Source organism: Hydra viridissima, unplaced genomic scaffold (assembly GCF_058129835.1).
Source record: "Hydra viridissima isolate aposymbiotic clone 2 unplaced genomic scaffold, HvirCarnegie_v1 scaffold_10, whole genome shotgun sequence".
In the NCBI taxonomy this organism is placed as follows: Eukaryota; Metazoa; Cnidaria; class Hydrozoa; order Anthoathecata; family Hydridae; genus Hydra; species Hydra viridissima.
The window spans coordinates 17,015,568-17,041,394 of record NW_028324309.1 but is presented as its reverse complement, the minus strand read 5'-3'; the positions used below and the strand labels follow the sequence as shown (position 1 = coordinate 17,041,394).

Sequence of the window (25,827 nt, the reverse complement as noted above, 5' to 3'; positions counted from 1 at the left end):
GAAGTTTTAGATTTTGTCAAAGCAAGTTCTGTTACTAACCTATTTTTTGTAATTACAAAAACAGTAATTAGATGATTCGAAATCAGCACCAATTTATTTATCTATAAAAATGTGGAGCTAATTAAAAGTTAAAGAATTCATCAAAACAGTCTATACCTAATGTTTTTACTTGTGTATATTACCTACAAGATTAAATTTTTCTAACGGATATTTATTAAACATAAATTTTATTTCAGACACGCTGTTTTTCTTGAACAATGGTATTGCTCAGTGCATTCTTCCATCTCAAGGGATCCAAAGCAACCTCTTGTATGTATACCCTTTTTCTGAATTAGGAGATTGTTGTAAAAAAGCCTCTTTTGTGTCAATTGGAACAGGAATTTACATGGAAATATCCTCAAAGCTTTGTATTGATATTCCTAATACTATTAGTTCTTGGGATGGAATACAAGCCAAGTTAGGAGGAAGTAAGATTAAATCTATATTTTTAACTTAAGGTATATGAAATTAGTAGTAAGGATAGTGCTCATGATGATGATGATGATGATGATGATGATGATGATGATGATGATGATGATGATGATGATGATGATGATGATGATGATGATGATGATGATGATGATGATGATGATGATGATGATGATGATGATGATGATGATGATGATGATGATGATGATGATGATGATGATGATGATGGTGATAATGATGATGATGATGATGATGATGATGATGATGATGATGATGATGATGATGATGATGATGATGATGATGATGATGATGATGATCATCATCATCATCATCATCATCATCATCATCATCATCATCATCATCATCATCATCATCATTATCATCATCATCATCACTATCTTTCACTAGGGGAACTTATTTTTGTTTTCAGCTTGTTCTGGATCATTCTATATGACTGAAGGGCTTAAGATGAAAGTATATTCACAAGATTATTGTTTGTCTTACAATTCCAATTCTGAAGTGGTATTTAAAAGGTGTAAAGATGCATTTTCACCAATGGCATTTGGTGAGTAAATGAAACAATTTTCTTTTAATATTTTGGTCAAATCTTCACAATATTTTATAAAATTACTCTTTATTGCATATTCAGAATATATTTTTTACATTCAAAATCTAAAATCACATATTCTAATACCATAAATAAAAACATGATGATTTTTTTTTTTATTTGTAAAGAATTTAAGGAATATTTTTAGAAAAGTGCAATGTTGACCCTTTAAAAACTACAACAAATGCACCAACTACAACGCTGAGCAAAACTACTACTAAGGAAATAATAACCACTACCACAGCAACTCCAACAACATCAGCTTCAACTACCACAAGTAGGAGTTTAATAGTTAATTACACTTTAGCTTCATAGTTAGTTCCACTTTACATTCATAAATCAAAAAAATAAAAAAGCAAAAAAATAATGTATAACCCATTTTAGCAAAGCAATTAACACAACAACGTACAACATACTGCAATAACCAAACAATAACATACCATGTTGTTTATATTGTCTACAAAAAAACAAATGATAGATTACAAAAAACTTCCCAAAAAAACATCTCACAAACAAGATTTCTCATAAGGCTTCCACTTAACAACAATAATGTGTTAATTGCAAAATTATAATATATTTTAAGCTATAATATTACACTAATTGTAAAACTAGAAAGAACTAAACTAAGGTTAAAAGAAATAACTGAAATAAATGTAAGCAAAGTGTTACTGATTAAAATCAATACTAAAGTAAAATTCAAAGCAATCCAAAAAAAAAAACCATTTCTATCAGTTTTTTAAGAATTCACAAATTTCTTTTGAAACTTGGAGCAGCAAGGATTTTTAATACCTGCTTTTCTATAGTTCTGCATTTAAATGTCCTTGACAGCTCCAGGCTACAGATTTGCTCCACAATGTTTGAACTTGTATTGTTCTTAAGTAAAAAAAAATTTTTTTAATTGTAGCTGCTGTACCATGGAGCGAATGGAGTGAGTGTAGTGTTTTGTGTGGATTTGGAGTAAAAACAAGAACACGAATGATAACTGAAAATTGCTCAGAAAACTGTCATCTTAATGAAACTGCAGCATGTCATCCTGATTGTATAGGAACACAACTATCAAAGAATGGAGAATCATGTGATAAATATTGCACAAATATAGGTGATTTTTAAAAATCTTTAAGCAAGAAATTTCCTGAAAAATCCTTTTCCTGTTTATTACTTCAATGTTACTTTCATAACTGAAAATTACTTGTTTCCACTTTCCATAGCAACGTAGTTAGCAACTCTATTCTTACAACACCTTAACCTTGTGAGTTTTTATCTGGTGATCACCATTGGTTTTCTAAAGATTTCATAAGTTTACAATAATCTAATCTTTGGTTGGGTTTTACTTGAAGAAAAATAGAACTAATCTCACTCCATACTTTTATTTTTGACCTTCTGGATCCTGGACGATGTTGAATGCCACCTGCTATTTTAAATGTTTACAGAGTGTATCTGATATAATTCTTAGGGTTAATAATCTTGCTATACTCTGTTGCTGATCCTGGAGCAATCATCAAATCTTAATGAATCAAATATTAACTTCAAATGATTATTACCACTTATCTGCCACTTTGATACTTCTTTTATTGTTTTTTGACCCATTTCAATATTTCTTAACTTTCTAAATATATTCATTTTCAACTATTAATCATTGCTAATAAAATAGTTATGAATAGCAGTTGGTTTGAGTTTGATTATTTTCTACAGCAGCTTGTATAAAACTGTTCATGATGGCCAGTTTAGTCAAATTGATTTTTTTTCTTTTGCATATATGCAAGTATATGCGCATATATATATATATATATATATATATATATATATATATATATATATATATATATATATATATATATATATATATATATATGCAAGCATGGGAAATTAAAGGTGAAGATATTTTTTTCTTTAATTTATAATTAGGTTTTTGATAAATAAATTATTAGTATAATTGATAAGACCAAGTTTAGATTTGATTCCACAATACCAATAAACTTAAACTAAAACTATTTTTGTGGTATGCTTTTATTTCTTTAATGAGGATTTTTGATTGGTTAATAATAACAGGCTTCCTATGCAATCCAGTGATGGAAAGTCAAAACTGGTTTCAACTGTTCCAAGCTCTTAATATCACTTGTTCTAATAGCAATTTAAAAGAAAAACTATGGAGTAAAGAATGGCATCCCAGCTACATAGCTGAGAGTAAATCATGCATTGGTTACATAAACATGCCATCTTTTATAAACTGTTCTGCTGTAGCCCCTGCTGGAGAAAAACGAATTTGTGAATGTGATGAATCTTGTAAGTTTAATTAGTTCAATTTAACAATAAGAAGATTGGAAAAAAGTATTATTCTTTTTTAGAGATAAGTTTTTCTTAATACAAGAGAACTACTTTTTAATAATAAGATAAACACTGATAATTTAAAATGTTTTTTATTGGTTAACATCATGTGAAAGTAGTTTTTGAAAAATCTAACAGATAAGTAGTAATTAAGTAGTTTTAATATTTTATTCAGATGATATCGGATTTGGAGCATGGACTAGCTGGTCCAACTGCTCTAAATCTTGTGAAAGTGGGGTAAAAAATAGAACTCGATATTGTCTGTCTAAAGATCAGTGCTCAGGTCAAAGCTACCAAACAGAATTATGCAATACTTTTCCTTGCCCAAGTATGCTCTTTACATGCCATTTTCTTTTGTTTGGATAAATGAAGTGTTTTTATATAGATTAACATATTTTAGAAATATAATTGTCATTACATTTGGATTGATATAATTTTTTTTATGTTTTCTGTATTCTTGTTTCTATATTCTCTAATTATTTTTATTAATTTTTTTTTGAAATCCATAATATTAGTTAATGGAGGATACACTGAGTGGGGGAGCTGGACAACAAATTGCACAAAGGTTTGTGGAATGGGTGTCTTCACTAGATCTAGAACTTGTACTAACCCTGAACCTTTATATGGTGGTTTGCCATGTTATGGTTCAGCTGAAGACTTCATATTCTGCAATGTGCAAATGTGCCCAAGTAAGTTTTATGTGGCAATAAAATCTCAGAGAAACTTAAAATGTAAAACTTTTAAATGTTTTATTTACTTTTTGGGTTCAGTTCAGTTGTCATGTTGTAAAATTTAAAAAAAAAAAAAAAATGTAATAATTATGATATTTATAATAATTAGGATGCAAATGTTACCATAAAATCAGCATGCAATTCCAATTAATTAGGAGATGACCAAGATGTTAATTTCATGTAAAAAAAAAAAAAACTATTTGTTTGGTTCAACAGCTTAAATAATTATCTTACTTTTTAATATATGAATTATTTATCCGCTTAAATCATTAAACCCAGACTTTTAATAGTTACTTACAAATATAAAAAAAAAGGTGTTCAAAATAAATTATACCAATGCTAAAATGGATGAAAATGGAATGCTAAAAAAGGAGGAATTACAAAAGAAAAGTTAAAGAACTGCAGTTTTTTAAACTTGTTTTTGCTGTCATTGAAACTAAACTTAAAAAGTAGAAAATAAAAAAATTTATTTTAATAAAATAATATAGATAATATAGTAATTTTATCTATATTATTTTGATAAAATAAATATCCAAAATTTATTCTAATAAAATGATATAGATAATATAAGTATATTATCTATTTTATAACCATATATATATATATATATATATATATATATATATATATATATATATATATATATATATATATATATATATATATATATATATATATATATATATATATATATATATATATATATACACACACACACACACACGCACGCACAAAAATTTCATTAAGAAAAGCATTATAATATTAAAATTATTTTATTGGAGATATTTAACTTAAATTGAATTAAAAAAATAAGGGAAAGTCTAAGGATACATGCTGTAGAGAACATTCCTTATAGGCAAATTGCTGAGCTTTATGATGTGGCTAAATCAACAATTAGCGCACTTGTTAAGAGATATAGAGACCGTAAGACTTGAAAACAAGCATTGTTCAGGCAGGCCAAAGATAGCTACAGAACATCAAGACAGAATTTCAGTAAGACAACTAAAACTAAGTCCCCGTGAATGTGCTGTTTAATTAAATGGTATTTTGAGCAAGAATTATGGTTTTGAGTACAACAAAGTTACTACAAAACATCGCCTGCATCAGCTTATTTTGTTTAGTTGTCATCCTGCCAAGAAACCATGAATATTATAAAATAATCACCTAGAACAAATGAAATTTGCAAAAGGTTTTTTTGCATTGGACTTTAAAAGAATGATCAAAAGTCTTGTTCAGTGACAAAACAAAGTTTTGCATGTTTAGTAGTAATGATATCAAAAGCGTGAGACGTCCAAAAGGTGAAAGATTTACTCCTAAGTATCTATTGCCAGCAGTTGAACATGGTGGTGGCAATGTAATGGTTTGGGGATCTTTCACTTGTGATTCTATTGGTTCGCTTCATCACATCAAAGGCATGATGGATCAGAATGTGTATTTACATATAATCAAAATGTTATGCTGCCACATGGAAAAAACAAAATTGAAGGCTAAAAAACTGACCAATAAAAATGATTTATTCAAGATGCTTTGGATTGTTGGGCAAATATCCCAATAGATCTTCTTATCAACTTAGTTGACTCTATGCCTTGTGTTGTCAAGCAATATTAAAATCTAGAAGCTATCCAACAAAGTACTGATGTACTGTGATGAAAAAATGTGGAAGAATTAGAAATAACATCTCTTTTTTGAATTTTTTCATTTGCTTATAAACTTTTGCACAATTATGTTGTTAATAAAAGATTATTTCTTATGTTGTTAATAAAACATTTTCAATGAAAAGACAAAAAGTTATGATGAAAAAACTAAAAAAAAATAGCCTTTTATAAACTTTTGCATGCTACTGTGTTTATATATATATCATAAGATATTATATTATTCATATTTCTTTTTGAAAACTGATAAGGCTTCCGGTTTTATAAAGTATTTAATTAAGCAAATTTTATAGAAGTAAAAATGGTAGCTATAAACAAAGGAATAGTTCTAGCTGAACTTAAAGTCTTATAAAACACCTCACTTCTTTCCAAACAAACTCTTTAAAATGGAATTTGTCCAACATTTTTGGTAAATTTGTTTTTGTGGATGAATTTTCTTTACAATGTCTTCTGACTGTATTGCCAACATCTATTGCAGTCTAACCTGCAAACAGATTTATGATAACTTATTTTGTACTTTAAAAATCAGATGACTTTTTTTTATCTGTTGAATTAAGTTTAAGTTTCATCTTTTTCTAGTTGATGGCGGCTGGACAGAATGGACTGCATTTGATGATTGTAACAAACCATGCAATACAGGTTACCGAGTTCGTTATCGCTTTTGTGTAGAACCAAGACCCGATTATGGAGGTAAAGAATGTGAAGGAAATCCAACGGAGCAGATTGAATGCAATGTTTATGCATGCAGTGGTTTGTGTTTTGTCTCTGCTATATAAGTACTGTTAATTTTTTTTTTACTTACTTGTAATATTTTTTTTTATTGTTTTATATGTTATTTTTATTATTTTTAGATGTAATTGTATTGGTAAACCTGACCCTTCAAAATCAACCCTATAGTGAAGATTTAAAAGATCCAACTTCAAAGAAATTTACTGATTTGCAAACGCTATTGTTTCAAAGTTTACAGGAGCTCTACTCTTCTACACCCTACAAAGATTCAATACTTAGCGTTGTTCTTTTTCCTAATATTAGGTAAACTGGAAAGTTTAGATTTGAAAAATGCAGATTCTCTGAATGATTTAAAATAAGAATGATGAATAATAGTACTAATAGTAAGCAATAATAGCAATAAGATTAATAGTAATGATTAATATGAATAATAATGAAGTCAAAGCTGATGTTACTTTGATTTCAGAAAAGGATCTGAAAACAACACTCTGGATATGAGTATTGAGGTTAAATACAATGCAATTGATGAATTCCAGCTTCTAATACTTCAAGATGCCGTCAATTCAATGAAATCTATTTCCAAGATCAGTGTCTCACCTAAATATAATGCATCAGCTAATCATGGTAAATGAAAAATTTATTTGACAAAAGGTTTCAATACTGCAGTATTATATGTTTTTTTTGGCGCTTTACTATGCTATTAAACAATTTAAATTTAGTTGAATTGATTATTTTAGTACCTAATAAATACCCTTTAAATTTGGCGGCTTATAGTTTTTCTTACTCTACAATTAATGTCACATGGGATGCAATGTATTTTGAAGGAGGTTTTCTTAACTATTTGATCTTTTACAAAATTAAAAGTGAAAACAAGTATAATGTGAAGCCAGCCATTAGCACATGGAAAGAATTGATTGGCCTGCAGCCAGATACTTGGTACACAATACGCATTGCAATTGACACAAAAAATGGAAATGGTTTATTAAGTCCAATTGTAGAAGCAAAAACATTAGCAACAAGTACATATTAATTTTTTTACTGCTACTGGTTGATTGACGAGAAACTTGTTTTTCAAAAACATTTATAAAACTTGAGACAAATTACAAAAAGTTTCATTGGTTTATTTTTATGGCAGTTTTAATGCTCTTTTACATTCATTAATTCATACCTCTCATATAAATGCTTACTAACTCACAGTTTTCTTATTTAGAACCACTTATTGCTCCTCAGTTTCTTATCAACCAAGTAACTAGTGCATTTAGTATCTTTGTTTCTTGGTCAAGTGTCCCTTTAGCTTTATTTGGAGGCAACCCTGTTGGTTATAATATCAGGTTGAAGGGACTGCATGATGATAGTTTTACTGATTTTTATGTGGCATTTGAAATGCGGTACTTCAACTTAGTGAATTTGGAACCTTACCACTCATACATTATTGATGTATGTGCTATTAATTATGTTGGCCGTGGCCCTTGCTCAAGAGCATTGTTGACAACTGATATTGCAAGTAAGTACTGTCAGCAGTATTTTGATATTTTTTGATAGTAAAAATAACATAGTGAAGGAAAGCTGGCTAATGTAGAGTCCTTTGATTTTAAAAAGTTTGTTTGACAGATTATTTTAATTTTCCATATTTCTTAGAGATGCCTTGTAATTTTTTATTTAGTTTTATTTAGTGATTAATATTTAGTTTTAAATCAAGTTATAGATTTTTAAAATAATTATGTTTTAGTTCAGTTTTCCTAATCTTGATCTCCTAATATTATTCTAATCTGGATCTGGGTTCACATATGATATAAGTTTATGGTTTTAAAGAAGCATTGCATTTATTAATTTTGTTTGTTGTGCTATTTTTATTTTGGTCTCAATATCTTGATGTAAAAACTTAGAGGATTGTATAATATATAAATGTAGTGTGTAAAGGCTACCAACTTTAAATAAAAAGCAGAAAAAAAAAAGTGCATAAAAGATTGTAGGAACTTCTTATATAAATTGTTACAAATATTTTTCCGTAAAAGCTAGATAACTCACCCAACTAATTCCATAAATTTTTTCCTAGTTTCCTTGTTTGATTTAACCACACTCAAAACTTTACTGTTTTGGAACAACCATCAAGGTTAATTCCTGTATAAGGAAAATATTAGACTGCAGCTAAAAAATCATCCTGGTAGATGCAAAGTTGTTTGAAGAGTTATACTACAATGCTGCCAATGTTAACAACTGCAGGACAGCATCTTGTTAAACATTTTTAAGTAAATATGAACAGAATAAAAAATCATCATGATAAACTTGTTGCTTTGATGCTGCAATTGAAAATCTTTTTTAGTTTAGAAAATAAATACTTAAAATGGCTATTTAAAAATTATATGGATTTAAAGTTAAAAATAAAATAGAAAGCACAATGTATTAATATAAACATTTAAAACCTAAATAATAAATCTAGTAAATAATGTTATAATAAATTTAGATTAAATTTTATTTTAAATTTTTACCAAAACTTTGGAAAAACAAAAAAACTAAGTACAAAATCACAATAATTCATGTAGTACTAAAGTACAACATGAATTATTGTGACATTATCATTAGAAGACATTTTCTCTTTCTTATTTAGTAACATAATACTCCATTATATTACTGCAACCTTTTTTGGATTTAAACAATTAGATTTATATTTTTTTAAATTTTGATTTTTTAAAGCTCCCTCTCTTGCTCCATACATGATAATAAGTGATAAATGTTTGAATGGTGCTCAGATAAGTCTGGACTGGAGTGACATACCGGAAAAAAACATCTATGGAGAGCTTAAGGAATTCAAGTTATGTTACACAAAGGTTAAAACAGGAGACACTGATGTTATAGAAAAAGAAAAGTGTATAAATCTAGAACCCAATGTGCATGCTGTTAATTTAAATGCAGAGTATAGCTCTATGTACAAGATACAGATAGCTGCTGCAAATCAAAATGGTCTAGGGGTGTTCTCTCAGCCGTTATTTGCTAGTAAGTGGTTGATGTTTATTGTTAACAAGGATGTTTTGTAATTGTGTCCATGGTGTAACTTTTTATTAAAGAAAAGGAGGTTTTTAGTATGTTTTTCAATTTTTAGGAACTTGTCGATGCCCAGAAAAAGTCTATGCTAATTTTAATATCATGAAACCTTACATCTACCGAGACTCTGAAAATAATCTTGATGGAGCATTTCCTGCAATACTTGAGAGTATTATCAAAGGAGCTTGTGGTTTGTGCTGTGTGAATGGCAAAGTTACAGAAACTTCCCTAGATTGGATGACCAATGGTGCAAAAAAAATTACTTGATAATTTAAATATTTTATTTATGACTGTCATAAAGACTTGAAAACTATTTTTTAACTTAAGTTTTTAGATTATTAATAACTTTTTTTTACTTCAGGTAAGAAAGAACGTTCAGAAAAGAATTCAGCAGCTGAAGTTGCACGTGACATTGATCAAGTTACGTCCGTTAGTTTTCCTATACTTGCTGATAATTACATAGATAACATGTTTGGTAATTACATTTTTTGATTTTTTATGTGAAAAATCAAAATTTTTTCCTAAGAAAAAAAATAAAATTTTATATTTTATAGGAGGAAAGTTTGTGCCTTGTTTTAAACACCCTGGAAGTGTATTTATTGTTCGCAGAGATACTTATACTCAGCAGTTATTTGGTATGATTGGAAAACTTTTTAGTGTTTGGCCATTACTTCTAATTTTTACCTGCATGTTGATCCCCAGTGGCATGCTTCTCTGGTTTTTGGTAAGGTATTCATTAAAAGTAGATGATGACCATTAATTCTTCTGTAAAACCAAGTTTAGAATATTTATAGAATATTTATAAAATATTTACAGAATATTAATGACAATGTTATTAATATCTAAAATATTTATTTTAACTTAAAACTAAATGTTAACCATCATGCTTCTATTAATTAGGCAGGTTGATTTAATGTTTGGTTTTAAATATTTGTATGTTTAAATAATTATGTTTTTTATTTATTTATAACTTTATTTATTTATAAATATACTTCTACTTGATTACTACTTTTGAAAGAGTAATTTATGTAGATATGCTTAATTTTAATTACATTTTTTTTTTTTTTTTTTTTTCAAAACTAATTTTCGTAAATTTATTAGAGCTTAAATAATGAACGTTTTCTGTTGTGAAACTTCAGAGCGAAAAAGATATTAAGTTTTAATAATCAATTTTTACTTATTTTTACTTATTGACTCCTCTTTGTTAAATAATAGCATCACCCCCAATATTCATTCACTTTGTTTAGTTCATTTTATTTATTTATAAAGAACATTAAAATAACCAGTTTTGCTTTTATCTATTTTAATTCAATAAATATCACTTTGTAATGTTCCAGTTAAAAAAAATGAAAAAGACAGTTCTTCACTTAAAAATTTTTTTTAATTCTTCACAAATAATTTTAACTGAACTTTTTTTTTTATTGAGAATTTATTTTATATTAATTATTACTTAATTTATCATAAATTTTATTTATTATGTGTTTACTTTATTATATATCTAACTTACTATATACTTAATTTGTTAAATATTTAATTTATTTTATATTTAATTTATTGTATATTTAATTTATTTCATATTTAAGTTATTACATATTTAATTTATTCTATATTTTATTTATTACACATTTAATTTATTACATATTCAATTTATTGTATATTTAATTTATTACATTTAATTTATTATATATTTAGTTTTTTATATATTCAATTTATTATGTATTTAATTTATCATGTTAAAATCTGTTCAATAATTTACAAAATTTGCAAGATAACTTACAAAATTTAATTTCACAAAAAAATCTTTTCACAAATTCGAAAAATGTAATTTTATAAATATTATAGAAGGTAGCATCAGGTGCTGCGTGTTTTCAGTGAGCTTTGTCAGAACAATTATATTGGTTCACCCAATTAGCTTGTTTGTAGTTAGATTTGATTTGATTTGATTGGTTTTAAACAGTTAAACGGGATTTAAAATGAGATTTTTTAATGATTAACAGAAATGATGATCATAACAAAAAAAGTAAAGTAAGTTGAAAAAACTTTCAAAATTGATTAAAATGTTGTTTTTCAGTTGTTTTTTTTTCCTTTTTATTGATTTTGTTATCAAAATCTCTGGAAAAGGTTTTCAAATATCAATCTCAGCCAAAACAAGACACGCACCAAACTGACACGTTTTTTCGTATCTTTAACATTTGCTGTTATTATATTATTGATTTTCCATCGATTTTTTTTTCATACGATTTTAAGGATGGGAGGAAAAATTTACCAAGATGTTTCCAAGGTTCTTGCAATGGTGTATGGTTGGCATTTGTTACTTCGGCAACTTTAGGGTACGTCGTATTCTGCAGCACTGTAACTAGTTCAAAGAAATTTAACGAGTAAATGTGTAGTTTGGTGGGGTGTTAATTTAGGGGTATATGATATACAAAATTCAGGGGGTCTATGATGTAAAAATATTTTAATTTGACGTGTTTCTCATCATTTTAACAAGAAAAAGTTAAGTTTTTTAATGATTATTTAAATTTTGAATATTTTTCACATTTTTTCTCTAGTCCTTATTCACATTTTCTTAAAAAGTTACATGAAAAGAACTCTTTACTTAAGTCTATACCATATGAATCTAGTTTTTTAAATCTTCTTTTTAAATCTACAAATAAAGTTAGTAAAATAGATAATTCTCTATTTCTAACCAAATTTTAAAACTCTTTTAAAAACGTTTATAGTTTTTTATTCTAGAGAAATAAAAAAAAAAAAAAAAAAAAGGAAGACAGAGATCGAGGTGTATGTAAACAGAAAAATAGGCCATGATAAAATTGAATATATTTTAAAATACATATCTTTAGTCTAAGAGTGAATTCTTTAATTTAGCGAGTTCGTTCATTTTTTGTTTTTATTGCATCTAAAAAATTTGCTTCAAAAATTTTTGCTAATATTTTACAGGTATGGAGACTATACTGCGAGTACAGTAGCTGGGCGCATGATGATTATCTTCTGGTCGTTCTCGAGCCTTGTATGCACATCATTAATCGTCGGTGCAATATCAACTTTTTTAATGTCAACAAACGTAGCTATTGTGAGGACCTCGTTAAATGGTCTTAAAGTAAGTGGGCTGTTCATGAAGTATAAAACGAGGGGGGATCCCATTAGTCCTTTATAAAAATTTTGCTTTAAAAGTTTTTTCTTTTAGATATCTGTACTAGGAGCATCATACGAACAAAAACTTGGTCTGAAGAAAAATGCTGTAATACCAAAAGGTGAGCTTACTTTACCTTCTCTCGATATTAAAAGGGTTTTTAATGGTTGAGGGTCTCAAAAAATATGTTAGGCTCCTTTCTTGTATGGGACCTTTTCTTTTTAGGCACCTCTCTTGTATGTTAAGAAAACATGCTGTCTGATCTTTTTATGTTAAGAGAACATGTTTTTTTTTTGTTTTTTTTTCGTAGTTTACTCAACTGTGGAAGAAGTTTCGAGAGCTGTTGAAAATAGCGATGTGGACGGATTACTGATTGATTCCTCCACAGCTAGCTCGTTCAGTTCACTTTTCAACAAGAGCAACATGGTATATTCCCAAGTAATTAAAAATACCATGTATTACGGAATGGTGATTAGCGGTCCACTTAACAACGCAAATGACTTCTTTCTTAATTACGTCACTGAAAATCAGAAAGACATCTTATCTTTAGTTGCAAAATATGCGAAGATATTCGAGGTATGTTTGGTTTTCTTTTATGAAAATGAATTTTCTTCATCAATGCGAATACACTTCTTTCGGTTTTTTTGGAGAATTGGTACGTTTTTTTTAGGTAAATTGCTTATTCAGACTATAGACTTGTTTACATTCAGAATGCCCTTTATTTTTTATGTTTTATCTACTCTTTCCGATCTTAGCAAATAAATGAATTAATATTAATTTTTTTAATTTAAGGGAAAAGTTGAGAATATTAAAGCGTTCTCGATGTTTCAAGCAGACTCTCCAACGTTTGTGGATACTATATGGATTGGTTGTTCGATCCTCGGTGTTTTAATACTTTTAGGCACAATAGCCAATTTCACACTTTGCAAGGTTCTACATAAACCAGGTACGTTTCAAAATCAAATATTTTGACCAAATAGATAACCATCGAGATATTAAACAAAAATAGGATCTAATTGCCAGAAGCAGTGGGATAGCAAGTTGGAGCGTTTTTTTTTTTTTACTAAAATTAATGCACTGAAAAAAACGTGCTTCATTTGATTATAATTGGTTTAAATATCTTTTTATCGGTGAAATTAATTTTAAGATTTTTACTGAGATTAGAAATTATGTCAATTTAATTGGTGGAAAAAATTTAAAATAATTTTTTAAAGAGCTCTTAGCTGTTGTTAAATTGCCTTAAAGACGTTACCCCTCACTGTTTCCTCCTAAAAACAAATTCGAAACAAAAAATTTTCTATTTAACGATTGCTGAGCTGAGATTTTTACATAACTTGTAGTAGTTTTGCTGATCATTCGTTGACCACTTTCAAATCCCTTTCAAAAAATTGTTTATCTGATGTAAACCTCTGTATTACCTGCAATTTTACTTTCTTTAAAAAAAAAAAAAGCGAATAGATTCAAACAAAGGATCAATTAATTTCCTAGACCTTTTAGGTTGTTGCGGTAGCCAAAACCATGGCCTAGTTGGCTCATGCCTTAATCTTGTTCTAACAAGTATTGCATGTGATTTAATTACTTTTAGCGCTGAGGTCTTCAATTAGTAATGAAGTTAATGCGATAACTTTTCTCAAGTATGAAAAGGATTTTCTTATCACATGTGTATTTTATGACGTTAAATGCAAAGCAAATTTCTTAGCAAAATCAGGAATTTCGATTTAGGAATTACTACTACTATGTTTTGGTTGATTTAAAGCAGTTGGTAGCGCCGTTGGTGATTTCGGACTGTCACAAACAGGCTTTACACACAAACTCACACATTTACACACAAACTCACACATTTACACACAAACTCACACATTTACACACAAACTCACACATTTACACACAAACTCACACATTTACACACAAACTCACACATTTACACACAAACTCACACATTTACACACAAACTCACACATTTACACACATACTCACACATTTACACACAAACTCACACATTTACACACAAACTCACACATTTACACACAAACTCACACATTTACACACAAACTCGAACGTAAAGCTTTCTGCTAGATTGTCGCAATATTGTAGTGAGTTTATTGAAGTTAATTTTCATGTTTTATAGGCGTCTCTGGGGCGTATACATCAAAAGTCAAAGATCACGAAGAGCTGTTAGCAGTCTTAAGCGACTTCAAGGAACATTTCACTGAAGATATGGACGTGCTAGATAAAAAACACGCCTTCGAAAGGATCTTTTTTCCAATGCAAGGAAGTGAAAAATGGCAGAATAGTATTTCCTTGAGATACAAACGTGCAATGTTTCAGAGCACACATCATAAAACATTTTACGGACGGCACATTCGTCTCAAAGATGCAAAGCTTCTATATCTTAATCCAGAAAGTACATTTATCTAAAAATGTTGCCGGAAAAATCTTTACGAAAAGAAGGAAATTACATTGTGAAAAATTTTGCCCATAAAATTGATGTAATCAAAATGTTAATAAATTTTACTAAAGTATTTTTGATTTGTTTATTCCAATTTCAATAGGTTGCGTTATACGACAATTAACTTACGTAAAAATTGATTTGTTTAGTCAACTAAACCAATAGTCTATGACCATGTTTCACATTGGAACCTTCGCTTTGATTCTAGCATCTTAAAATAATTTTCCGCTTCGATGTTCGATAAATTTCCTTTGAGTTGGAAGATCGTTTTTAACGTATTTATGACGTCGTTTGGCATATTTTTTGAATTGCTGTAAATAAAGTAATAAATTAACTGATTATTATCTAATTTCCTGAATTTTTGGCGAAAATTTTGAGAAGAAAAAAGAGATACGTAAAAAAAAAGTTTTCAACTCACCCTGCAATATAAAAATAAGCTGTCTCTTTAGAAATAAGCCTCCATATTAGTTCTCCTTGTTCCATCATTTTATGTTGCACGTATATTTTCTCTGGCTAAATAAATTTAAATTGTAATTGCTATTAGTGATGACGACGACGACAACAACAACAAAAACGATATCATCATCATCATCGCCATCATATCGATCATTAAGATTAATATATAAAAAAAATCACACTTGGTCACGAGAGTAAGCAGTAAATATCTTCAGCCGAGAATTTCTACCCATTAAATGGTTCCATTCGTCGTTAAAATAATCATCGCCATGCTTATTACGGCAGCCGAAAAATAGAATTAGATCACCTGAAAAGAATACACCCATCAAAAATTTAAAAAAAGACAAAGAACGCAATGCCCTGCAAACGCACCAAACGCAACCATCGTTTAAAAACTTTTAAAGCGATTTAAAAAACAATTTAAACAAAATGGAAAAATCCTTAAAAATGATAACAAGTAAATAATATACTTGAAGCGTCTTTCAACATTTGCTCCTCTATGAATGAACGAAAAGGTGCAACTCCTGTTCCTAAGAAGAAATATGTAAAATAGAATTAAAGATTAGAATAAATTGCAGTGATATCGTAGTTTAAACCCGAGACATTACAAGACCTAAAAAAATTCGTCTTTTTTAAAAACGATACGATATGATACGAACAAAAAATAACGATGCTTTACAGTTACTTTTCCTCTTGTTTTAAAAGAAGTTTTTTACTTTTTCTTTAAAACAAGACTAAATAAGACTAAACAAGACTTTTTTCATACTTAGAATGAAACCAAACCATACGTAAGCAATACTTGTTAGAGGACAATGGGGGGGGGGGGGGGGAGTTGTATCAAAAGAGTTGGTAAGTGATTGTAAAACTTTGATTTTAACAAAGTGAAAAAAATTCAAATGGACCCCCTATTATATTTTAAATTATTTTTATTGAACTACGTAGCTCCACTTTAAAATAAAAAGAAGAAGATTAAAATAATTAAAATTAAGAACATAAAAAATGTTTTAAATCTTCCTAAAAACAACAACGCATCCATTGAAGTGTCATTTAGTGACATTTAATCGGATGACATCACTCACAACAATCCTTAAATATCATTTCTACCAAACTACTGTAAATTTACATTGATTTCGAGAAGAATTTTCAGGTTTCTGGAATAATTCACCACTGTTGTGAATTATTCCTCTCATCAATTATTTCCTCTTATCTTGGTTTATTTATCTTTATTTCTTTAACAAATCACTCCGAGACTCTTCTCGTTTTAGAGATTTATAAGACTTAATAATATAGTGGCATTTTGTTGCTGTACTTTTTGTGGTTTTCTTTTTTTTTGTGTCGTGAATTTGGTCGGTCCCTAAACATTATTAAAACAATTTTACAACAAGTTATTATTAATAGTAATACTTTTGTAATCCCTATAACGCAGTGAAACCTCATGTATAAAATGTGTGATATTCAGCCAGTTGTGCTTCTTTGACTGATTCACTTGTCTGTAAAAGTCCAAAAGGAGGCAAAAATATAAATAAAGGCAGAACATAATCAAAGCCAACAAAAAAAACAAATACAAACAGACAGCTATCAGCCCTTTTGTGTTTTCACAAGGAACCTTTTGGTATTATGGGTTACACACTGAATTCTTTTTGGTCCTTGCCCTGATTTCATACCTTTAAACTTTTCCAACAATAAGATGGATTATTTAATTTTTCATCTTGCATTGAAGTCTGAATCATTCTTTGCCATTTCACCATATATTCCACAAAAACACCTCAAATACTAAGTTAAAATTTACGTCAGTTCTCACTAAAAAAATAGCATACTATACTTTTAAACATCTGGCCGTAATTCTAAAAGATGGGCAGATTTTTACAATATCTGCTAACGTTGAAAGAAGAACTTTTAAATCTTAAGAAAGACACTTTACATTTTAATATTGTCTCTGACTTTATATGTGTAGATATGTGGCGGGTTATTTACAAAATATGACAACTTAATTTTTTTATCCTTATCTCATGAATGTCTTGAAGCATAAAAATATTTGCTTTTAGATTTAAAAGAATTTGCATTTTTACCATCTAACCTAAAAACATTGAAACCTCATGTTTGGAGCCTGTTTTGTGAAAAAAATCTGGGTAACTGTGCCATGGTTTCCACATCTTTTTAAAAAATTGTTTGGTTTTTTTGGTAATTTTTCCTCACTTTTTAAAATACTAGTTGGTTGTTTAGCAAGTCAACATTTTGAAAGAAAGGTAGAATATAAAAATAACGAACTTAATTTTAATTTAATACCTGGACCAACCATGATAACGGGACAATCGTGCTTTGGGAAAGTGATTGTACCAGGGGATATCCAAATATTAACTACTTGCTTGTTTTGAGGAATTAAAGATGCTAACCAATTAGAACACACACCTAGACGAGGTTTTTGCATTTTTGTTTTATATTTCACGACTGCCATTAGAATCTCAGCAGTTCCAGGTTTTGCCTGTAACAACAATCAAACACCAAATTTTTTCCTTTAAAAAAAAATTAAAAACTTAAAGAAGAAAAATATTTTAAAATGTGGGTTCAAGGAGGATACTACACTTACTTTAACTGAGGATGCAATAGAAAAAGCTCTAGGTTGCATAATAGGAAAAAGGTCTAACAAATATTCGATTCTAAGCATTGAACAAGCTACAGGAAAGTCCTGCAAAACCTAAAGCAAGAAATCAAAATTTTACAAATGGCATAAAATGAAATTATCTACTTGGAGCTATGTGATAGATTTTTGAAGCATTTCTTATTGAAAATTCGACACAGAAAAATATTACAAAAACCTCTATGTAATTTCTCTTTAGCCGATAGCAGTAGTCATAGAGATCCTCCTAAAACAAAGAGTTGTTGATTGGTTAAATGATTTTCAATCCAAAGAAGTCTTGCATTTGTTTTAAGTATGGAATCAATAGCCTGAACAATTTAATACTTATGCTCTGTTTATGCAATGACGAAGGGGAGGGGGGGTGGGGTGGGGGTGGGGTGGGGGTGGGGTTAAATTTGTGTACACTATTATTAAAGTTATAATATTTTTTACTCAGTAATAACAATGAAGGCAAGAAATAAAAGTAATAAATAAAAATAATAAATAAAAATAATAAAAATAATAAATAAAAATAATAAAAATAATAAATAAAAATAATAAATAAAAATAATAAAAATAATAAATAAAAATAATAAAAATAATAAATAAAAATAATAAAAATAATAAAAATAATAAGTAAAAATAATAAAAATAATAAGTAAAAATAATAAAAATAACAAAAATAATAAAAATAATAAATAAAAATAATTAAAAAAATAAATAAAAATAATAAAAACAGAGAATATATTTTAAAGAATTTTCAAAAATGACCACACTCTTTAATCAAAACATTAAAAAAATAAACAACCTGTCCTTCGGTCGAACAGAATTCTTTGAGTCTTTCCTTTTCCAATTCTGATGTTGTAAAAAAAGATAGCAATTGAAAAAAGTAACGCTTTGGAGTTGCTTGAATACACAGGTGGTTTAGGAACAAATCCATTAAACTACAACAGTGAGTAATCCCGTTGGGAAGTGCAGCACCTGATAAAATTACAAAAAGTTCAGATAAATAATTTAAAAAAAGTAAGTCAAAAGGAAAAATCACATTATTATACTGAAAAAAAAATGAATCAGCAATTTATTAAATAACCATTGTAATTATTAAATATTTGAATTCTTTTTTTAAAAAAAATATAATACTTAATATATAAAAATATAATTACTATAAAATATTAATATTATTGTAATTAAATATTATTATATATAATATAATATTATATAATAATAAAATATTGCAATTACTAAATATTGTAATTATTAAACAGCTATTGTGAAAAGAAAAGCTAAATATGAAAGTGAAGTGTTAGCACGGCTTGCAATTAGTCCCACAGGTAAGACTGTGGGACTAATTGCAAGCCGTGTTAACACTTCACTTTCATATTTATATCCAAGACTGGATCATTAATAAAGCAATCTGGTTATTCAGTGAGCAAAAATACAAAAAAAAAAGATTGAATTGAAAATGTTTTGACACTGTTCATATGTGAACATTATCCTGATAACAACTAAGTCTTTTGGCCTAACTTAGCTTCAGCTCATCATGCCGAAAACATGGTTGATTTGCTAGACAGTGAAAGTATCAATTATGTTCATAGGAAAGATAACCCTGCTAACTGTTCTGAGGTAAGACCTATTGAAAACTTTTTGTATTGCATAAAAGATTTAGTCTACAAGGGAAACAAGGAAGCAAAAAATATTTAAAAATTTATTTAGAAAAATCAAGTGCTTGAAAAAAGTCACTCCAGAGGTAGTACAACAGTTTGTAAGCTTGACTAAAAGAAAATTAAAAGCAGTTTGTCTTAAAGATTACCAGAAAAGAATCAATTAACAAAATTAAACGTACATTAATACAGCAAAATAAACTCTTAGCTAGACATTATTGTAACAAGAGATATATCCAAATCAACACCAAAACCCAAACTTTACGAATAAACATACTTGGTGAACACTTTATTTATACCTGAACTTCCTGGTGAAATTTTAACAAATGTTTCTGGTTTCCAAGACACTACTTCAAAGAAATGATGAACTACTTCATGAACATTGCAAGGTCTAATCATCAGGACATCGCCTGGTGTGTAGCTAAAAAATGGTTAAGAAATTTTAGATTAAATGCATCCATGTTGTAATTAATTTAAAATATAGCAATGTGAGCAATTACATATAGCAACAACTGCAAAACAAATTAACAGTTTACATGTTATAACTTGTACATGAGTAGGTGAGAGGAAAGGGGGGGGACTGTAGCTCCATATCAAGTTGTCACTTATACATGTTTTATACATTTACATGGATTTATGTAAGTACTAGGTTTTTACTTGAACTTTTATGTCGCAGTTTTACGTAAGTACAGATCACTCTGCCTAATATTATCAAATAGTTAAGCAGCTCTCTTTACTACAGTTTACTTTAAGCAGTTCTCTTACTTTCTTACTCTTGTAACTAGAACTTTTCCTTACAGTTGAGTTAGGTTTGATTATGCTTGGAACTATCATATTAATATTTCAATTGCAAAAGAATTTTATAGAACTTTAAATTAAAAAAAAAAAGATTTTAAAAAATCCAGATTTTACAGGAATTTTACAGGAATATCAAAAAGAACTTTACAACTTAAGATTCCATATTAAAATGTTAAACCTTACCAAAGAAATTTTAACCAAAAAATCATTTTTGTCTGTATTTATTAAATAAATTTTTTGGAAATTAAAAAATCATTATTACCATAAGTTTTTATCTTTCAAGTCAAAAGAAATTAGGCGAACATCTTGGAAGTGATCAGCTGTTGTTTTTCTTTCATTACAAAGTATATGTGTTTTTAAAGGGTTCCAGCGATCAACTGAAGCTATAATCAAAAGAAAGCTTTTCAAGAGAATAAAAACAATTTTAAAAAAATTAGTGTGAAAACAAATAAGTCATTGTAAATTATAAGTCATTGACTCCTTCATCAATAGAACCTAATTGCTTTAGAACTACTGACCTAAGATTAGTCTATCTCTTCCCTAGTTATTAGAGCTGTAACTGTAACTAGGTGCAACATCCCTGATAAATATTAAGCTTGCAGATGATGTTAGCTATTTTTCATAAATAACTACAACATTTTCTCTACATTACAGCTATTCTTTACATATATTCTTCAAATTTGAAAGTAATGAAAGGTACAATAGGACCATCAGAAAAAACAATCTACCTGAATTTTCTACCCTGCCACTATTGTCACATAAGTTACAGGCAGTACTAACCACTTCCACATTAAACTTTGGTGATGGTCTAAAGAAGACTTTCACAATATAAATTCGTTAAACTTTAAGAATTTTTACAATTTCATACAAGTGTATGTATGTATGTATGTATGTATGTATGTATGTATGTATGTATGTATGTATGTATGTATGTATGTATGTATGTATGTATGTATGTATGTATGTATGTATGTATGTATGTATGTATGTATGTATGTATGTATGTATGTATGTATGTATGTATGTATGTATGTATGTATGTATGTATGTGCATATATATGTATAAATTATTGTATATATACACATACATATTTGTGTGTGGGGATTATTTAAAGAATATTTAAATATTTCGTACAAACAATCATTTGAGATAATATCTTTGCCAACTTCTAATGGAAATAATTCCAATATTACATTCAACAAAGAATTTAGCCAAGGATCAATAACTGCATCTAAACTAAATGTAATCAAAGAATTATATTACAATAATAATTAAGAGTGTATTTTTAAGTTTAAGATAATTTTTGATAAAAATTGACAATTTTTAGAACATAACACTGCTAAGAAAATAGGTTTACTTTTAAGGGCCATATATTTATGTCTGCACAAAATTGATAAAATTTTAGCCTATCCTCAGATGTTTCAGAGATATTGATTGGGAGAAAAGGGGGAGGGGAATTACCTATGAAGATTTATGAACATATTGGGGGAGCAGGCATCATTGCTATTTAAATGCAAAAAAAAATTGAAATTTAAAATTCTGAAAAACATAAAAGCAGGAAAAAATGAAAATATTTACACTGCAAAAGATTCAATCTGAAAAAGAATTAATACTGTTAAGTATGGAACAAAAAAAAGTGATTTTTTTTGCTTTGTTAAGAAAATGTTAAGAAATATTCTTAAGAAAATCCTCAAGAAAAAAGAAGTATTAAGAATATACATAAGTAAAGAAAGTGACTTGTTGTTGGTAAGATAGGAGCAATAGTTTCCATACGAAAATAACACAAGAAATTACTAAAAAATTCAGTAGAAATTCTTAACGAAATGAAAATATGATTAATTCCATTGGAAATTCCATTCTTGTTTTTTTCGTTGTAAGTTGGTTTTCACTTTTTCTCATAAAATAAATTGTGATTTGAAATATCCTAAAAAAGGGGATGGGAAAAGTAACAAATATAAAGAGCCCTGCAAACTTTGATGAAATCATAGAATCTTCCAGCTCTTCATCACTTCTTACACAGTATTACTTTTTTAGATGTACCAAATGTGTCAAATCAAACTAATAAATACCTGCATCAAATCAAACCACTAAACCACTAAAAGTAAAATTAAAAAAAAGTAATATGATTTTTATTTTATTTCTGGTTCAAGTTGTAAGCATTGTAATAATATTTAGAGCGCACGTTGGAACAATAATACTTTTTTTTTTTTTTAATCACAAACAATAAGAAACAATTCCCTTAATTTCATGTAAAGGAAAAGTGATGTGGTAAGTTAATCTTAACTAAAGCTGAAAATTAGTTAATATTTATCTGTGTTTTACTGCATTGAGTCTCTTTGTAAAATACAATAATCAATATTAGGATTTAAATCTATTTTTTGTGCCTCCACTGTGCGATCTGGCAATCTGGAGGTAGGACCTCCACTCTACTCCTAAAAGCATCTGCAATTTGAGATAAAATTTTTAAAAATGAGATCAACTGAAATACTAATATAAGAATCCTTTTATCAACACTTAAGAATACCTCAAGATAACAACTATTGTGGATAAATTATTACCCTAATGAATGCTGATCATCTGCAAGCCCAATAGGTGTTAGGGATGTTGCACCTAGCTGCAGTAGCCTTCTGTAAAGTTTTTTTGCAATAAAATTGAACCTAATGTTAAAAGTTAATATCAATATTACTACTTCTTCTATTTATTATTATTATTATTATTATTATTATTATTATTATTATTATTATTATTATTATTATTATTATTATTATTATTATTATTATTATTATTATTATTATTATTATTATTATTATTATTACTATTATTATTATTATTATTATTATTATTATTATTATTATTATTATTATTATTATTATTATTATTATTATTATTATTATTATTATTATTATTATTATTATTATTATTATTATTATTATTATTATTATTATTAATAAGTTAATACAAACATCTTGTTACCTGTTAAATCAATTTACATATAATTCATTAAGAATTAATATAAATAAAAATTCTTTATCACTTTTAAAAAACTTGCTTTAAACTTACTTCAAGTATGATGAGTCACCAAGTCCCAAAACAGCTACATGTAATCCTTTCAATGAATCTTGAGGTAAATTTTTACGAAGTAAAAACATCCAAAATTTCTATCGAAACAAAAATGAGAAAAATTGCACACAAGAAAAAAGGTATTTTTTACAATTTATTCATAAACACATTCTTATGCATTACAAACTACGATATAAAATTTAACTGTTTTACTCATGTTTGTCAATTAACTGATAATCATACTTTACCTTCATATTGTCTGGAGGATCTCCATGACCAGTTGTAGATACAACAAATATAACAACTTTTTCTTCAATTAACTTGCTCTAAAATTGAAGAGAGGGAGTGCACTATGTACAGTGTTTGTTAAGTTAAGGTAATTAACATTTTAATCAAGCACAAGATTAGAATTAAAACCAAATTTTTGTCATCAGCTAAACATTAAATACTCTGAACTGAAAAATCTAAATCTCAACAAAGTGTAACTGTTCAAGAATAAAATTATAAAACCTGATTAATTTTAATTAGTAGAATGAAAATTAAAATGGATTACCAAGTAACAGTGCTTCTTTTTTAGTTAATTATTCAATTAAATGTAGATCAAGCCTTTTAAGTTCAAGAGGTTTCATGGTTGAACCACATATAAAACTGATTTCTTTACATTTAAATTGTATTACATTAACTTTTTTATTCTTTTAAGTAAACTTGACTTTTATATCCAATTATTTTATACTATTGCCTCATTCTATCTGGAAGTGAAAAATAATCAGAGTATGCTACATGTATACTTTTTTGCAATTTCTCTGGAATATGTATTCTCTTAATCCTGAATTCTCTAAGACCTGTATTTTCTGGAATACAACTAAAAAAATATTTGTGCAGTACCATAATATATAAACATAATAATGCCCACCTTAGATAAACTTTCTTTCCAGATTGATTGCCAAAATATGCAAAAAAGTACATTTTGTCTTATTTTCCCCTTAAATCCATAGATAAACAGCCATCTAAAATTAAGGGCAAGTGGAACTTTTAAAACATTTTTCAGATATTTCAGCCAAATTTTTTATTCATACTTTGACTTTTTTTTTAAAAGCAAATATCAGTACTTACAATTTCAAGCTTTTTATAAAAAATAGCTTTTAACTTAGTAAAAATTACTTAATAATAAGTTATATGATTATTCTTAACAAAGATAATTTATTATGGGGTTTCAAAGGTTTAGAGCAAAAATCTTAAAATGTAAAATATACAAATAATAAAAACACTTTTTATAAATAACATCCTATATTACATATAAGGAATATAAATGACCCAATTTTTATTATCACTATTTGTTAAAATGCAGATAAAATGTAAGTTTTCTTGAAAATCATTTTAACTATAAAATAATTTTCATAAATTGAATTTAAAATTTGAACAAGATTGTTTAATTTGTTACTTTATTATTATATTTATTCAAAACCAAATTTTTATATGGTAATTATGCTTAAAGAAGACTGTCCTCCCTAAAAGAAGAATAATTTAAAATGTTTTCCTATTAAATTATAATGAATAATAAGATTAGTCATCTAAATAAGATCACCATAAGTCATCTTATGACTTTTACCTAAAGAAATTATTATTGGTGATCATATTAAAGCACTCAATACATTTATGATTGTAATCAAAATATGAGAAAACACCATTTTAATTATATCTTATTTAAAAATTCATAAATATTTCCCCTAATTTCTTCATACAGTTATTTAGCGTTAAGAAAAACAACCTAGAAAACAAGTTACTTAAGAAGGGAAAATACAAAAAAACCTACAATGGGATAGTCGTCCAATGCTAACACAGGTGATAGAATATGCCTTCTTGATATTTCTCTACCTATTCTTTCAGCAATATCTTCAGCTGTACCTGTTTGAGATCCAAATAATACTGGGATGGATTCTCCTGATATTTTGTCACCATTTATTGTTAATTTATAACCGTTCGCCATTTTATGTTTTCACATGTGACTTTGATAAATAATTCCAAAAGGTCCTCATAAAAATATGTACCATCTACCCAAAATTTCATTGGGTTATACTTAATTTATTTTTAAAATGTT

General features: G+C 27.7%; 2 protein-coding genes across 5 annotated transcripts in view; one reads left to right on the top strand and one right to left on the bottom strand.

The window, feature by feature from the left end:
* LOC145182122 (uncharacterized) overlaps positions 1-15,209 on the top strand; it is an 18,829-nt gene extending 3,620 nt beyond the window's left edge. For both annotated transcript variants that reach the window (XM_090099380.1, XM_090099381.1), the window contains 22 exons: positions 237-467; positions 899-1,033; positions 1,224-1,352; positions 1,980-2,174; positions 3,125-3,358; positions 3,576-3,728; positions 3,916-4,089; positions 6,363-6,533; positions 6,635-6,815; positions 6,979-7,136; positions 7,250-7,531; positions 7,723-8,016; positions 9,207-9,506; positions 9,613-9,801; positions 9,916-10,029; positions 10,109-10,278; positions 11,802-11,884; positions 12,495-12,654; positions 12,742-12,808; positions 12,998-13,263; positions 13,480-13,633; positions 14,816-15,209. In XM_090099380.1, the coding sequence (XP_089955506.1) occupies positions 237-467; positions 899-1,033; positions 1,224-1,352; positions 1,980-2,174; positions 3,125-3,358; positions 3,576-3,728; positions 3,916-4,089; positions 6,363-6,533; positions 6,635-6,815; positions 6,979-7,136; positions 7,250-7,531; positions 7,723-8,016; positions 9,207-9,506; positions 9,613-9,801; positions 9,916-10,029; positions 10,109-10,278; positions 11,802-11,884; positions 12,495-12,654; positions 12,742-12,808; positions 12,998-13,263; positions 13,480-13,633; positions 14,816-15,105 (4,130 nt within the window). In that variant the 3' untranslated portion in view covers positions 15,106-15,209. The remainder of the gene's footprint in view (positions 1-236; positions 468-898; positions 1,034-1,223; positions 1,353-1,979; positions 2,175-3,124; positions 3,359-3,575; positions 3,729-3,915; positions 4,090-6,362; positions 6,534-6,634; positions 6,816-6,978; positions 7,137-7,249; positions 7,532-7,722; positions 8,017-9,206; positions 9,507-9,612; positions 9,802-9,915; positions 10,030-10,108; positions 10,279-11,801; positions 11,885-12,494; positions 12,655-12,741; positions 12,809-12,997; positions 13,264-13,479; positions 13,634-14,815) is intronic.
* LOC145182124 (NADPH-dependent diflavin oxidoreductase 1-like) lies at positions 15,103-25,827 on the bottom strand. Of its 3 annotated transcripts, XM_090099384.1 has the most exons (17): positions 25,543-25,752; positions 24,643-24,736; positions 23,978-24,055; positions 23,730-23,827; positions 23,228-23,326; positions 21,804-21,905; positions 21,397-21,476; positions 20,931-21,051; positions 20,170-20,291; positions 19,018-19,190; positions 18,409-18,456; positions 18,180-18,287; positions 17,879-18,074; positions 16,063-16,122; positions 15,775-15,899; positions 15,555-15,649; positions 15,103-15,447 (listed from the first exon to the last, which is right to left on the bottom strand). In XM_090099384.1, the coding sequence occupies exons 3-17, from the start codon at positions 23,981-23,983 to the stop codon at positions 15,303-15,305; spliced, it is 1,578 nt and encodes a 525-aa protein (XP_089955510.1). In that variant the 5' UTR covers positions 23,984-24,055; positions 24,643-24,736; positions 25,543-25,752; the 3' UTR covers positions 15,103-15,302. The 3 variants fall into 3 exon arrangements, 2 of the variants coding, with proteins under 2 accessions (XP_089955510.1, XP_089955509.1); XM_090099383.1 differs by lacking the exon at positions 24,643-24,736 and having other exon boundaries at positions 25,543-25,824; XR_016456100.1 differs by lacking the exons at positions 15,103-15,447; positions 15,555-15,649; positions 15,775-15,899; positions 16,063-16,122; positions 24,643-24,736 and adding an exon at positions 16,911-17,365 and having other exon boundaries at positions 17,487-18,074; positions 25,543-25,827.

Coding starts and splice junctions, on each gene's coding strand:
- LOC145182124 (XM_090099383.1), bottom strand. CDS start 25,716: ATGGCGAACGGTTATAAATTAACAATAAATGGTGACAAAATATCAGGA. Junction 16,123..17,878: donor CGTTATCATGGTTGGTCCAG/GTATTAAATTAA, acceptor ATTTCTTCTTAG/GAACAGGAGTTGCACCTTTT. Junction 15,650..15,774: donor CTGCTTACTCTCGTGACCAA/GTGTGATTTTTT, acceptor AAATTTATTTAG/CCAGAGAAAATATACGTGCA.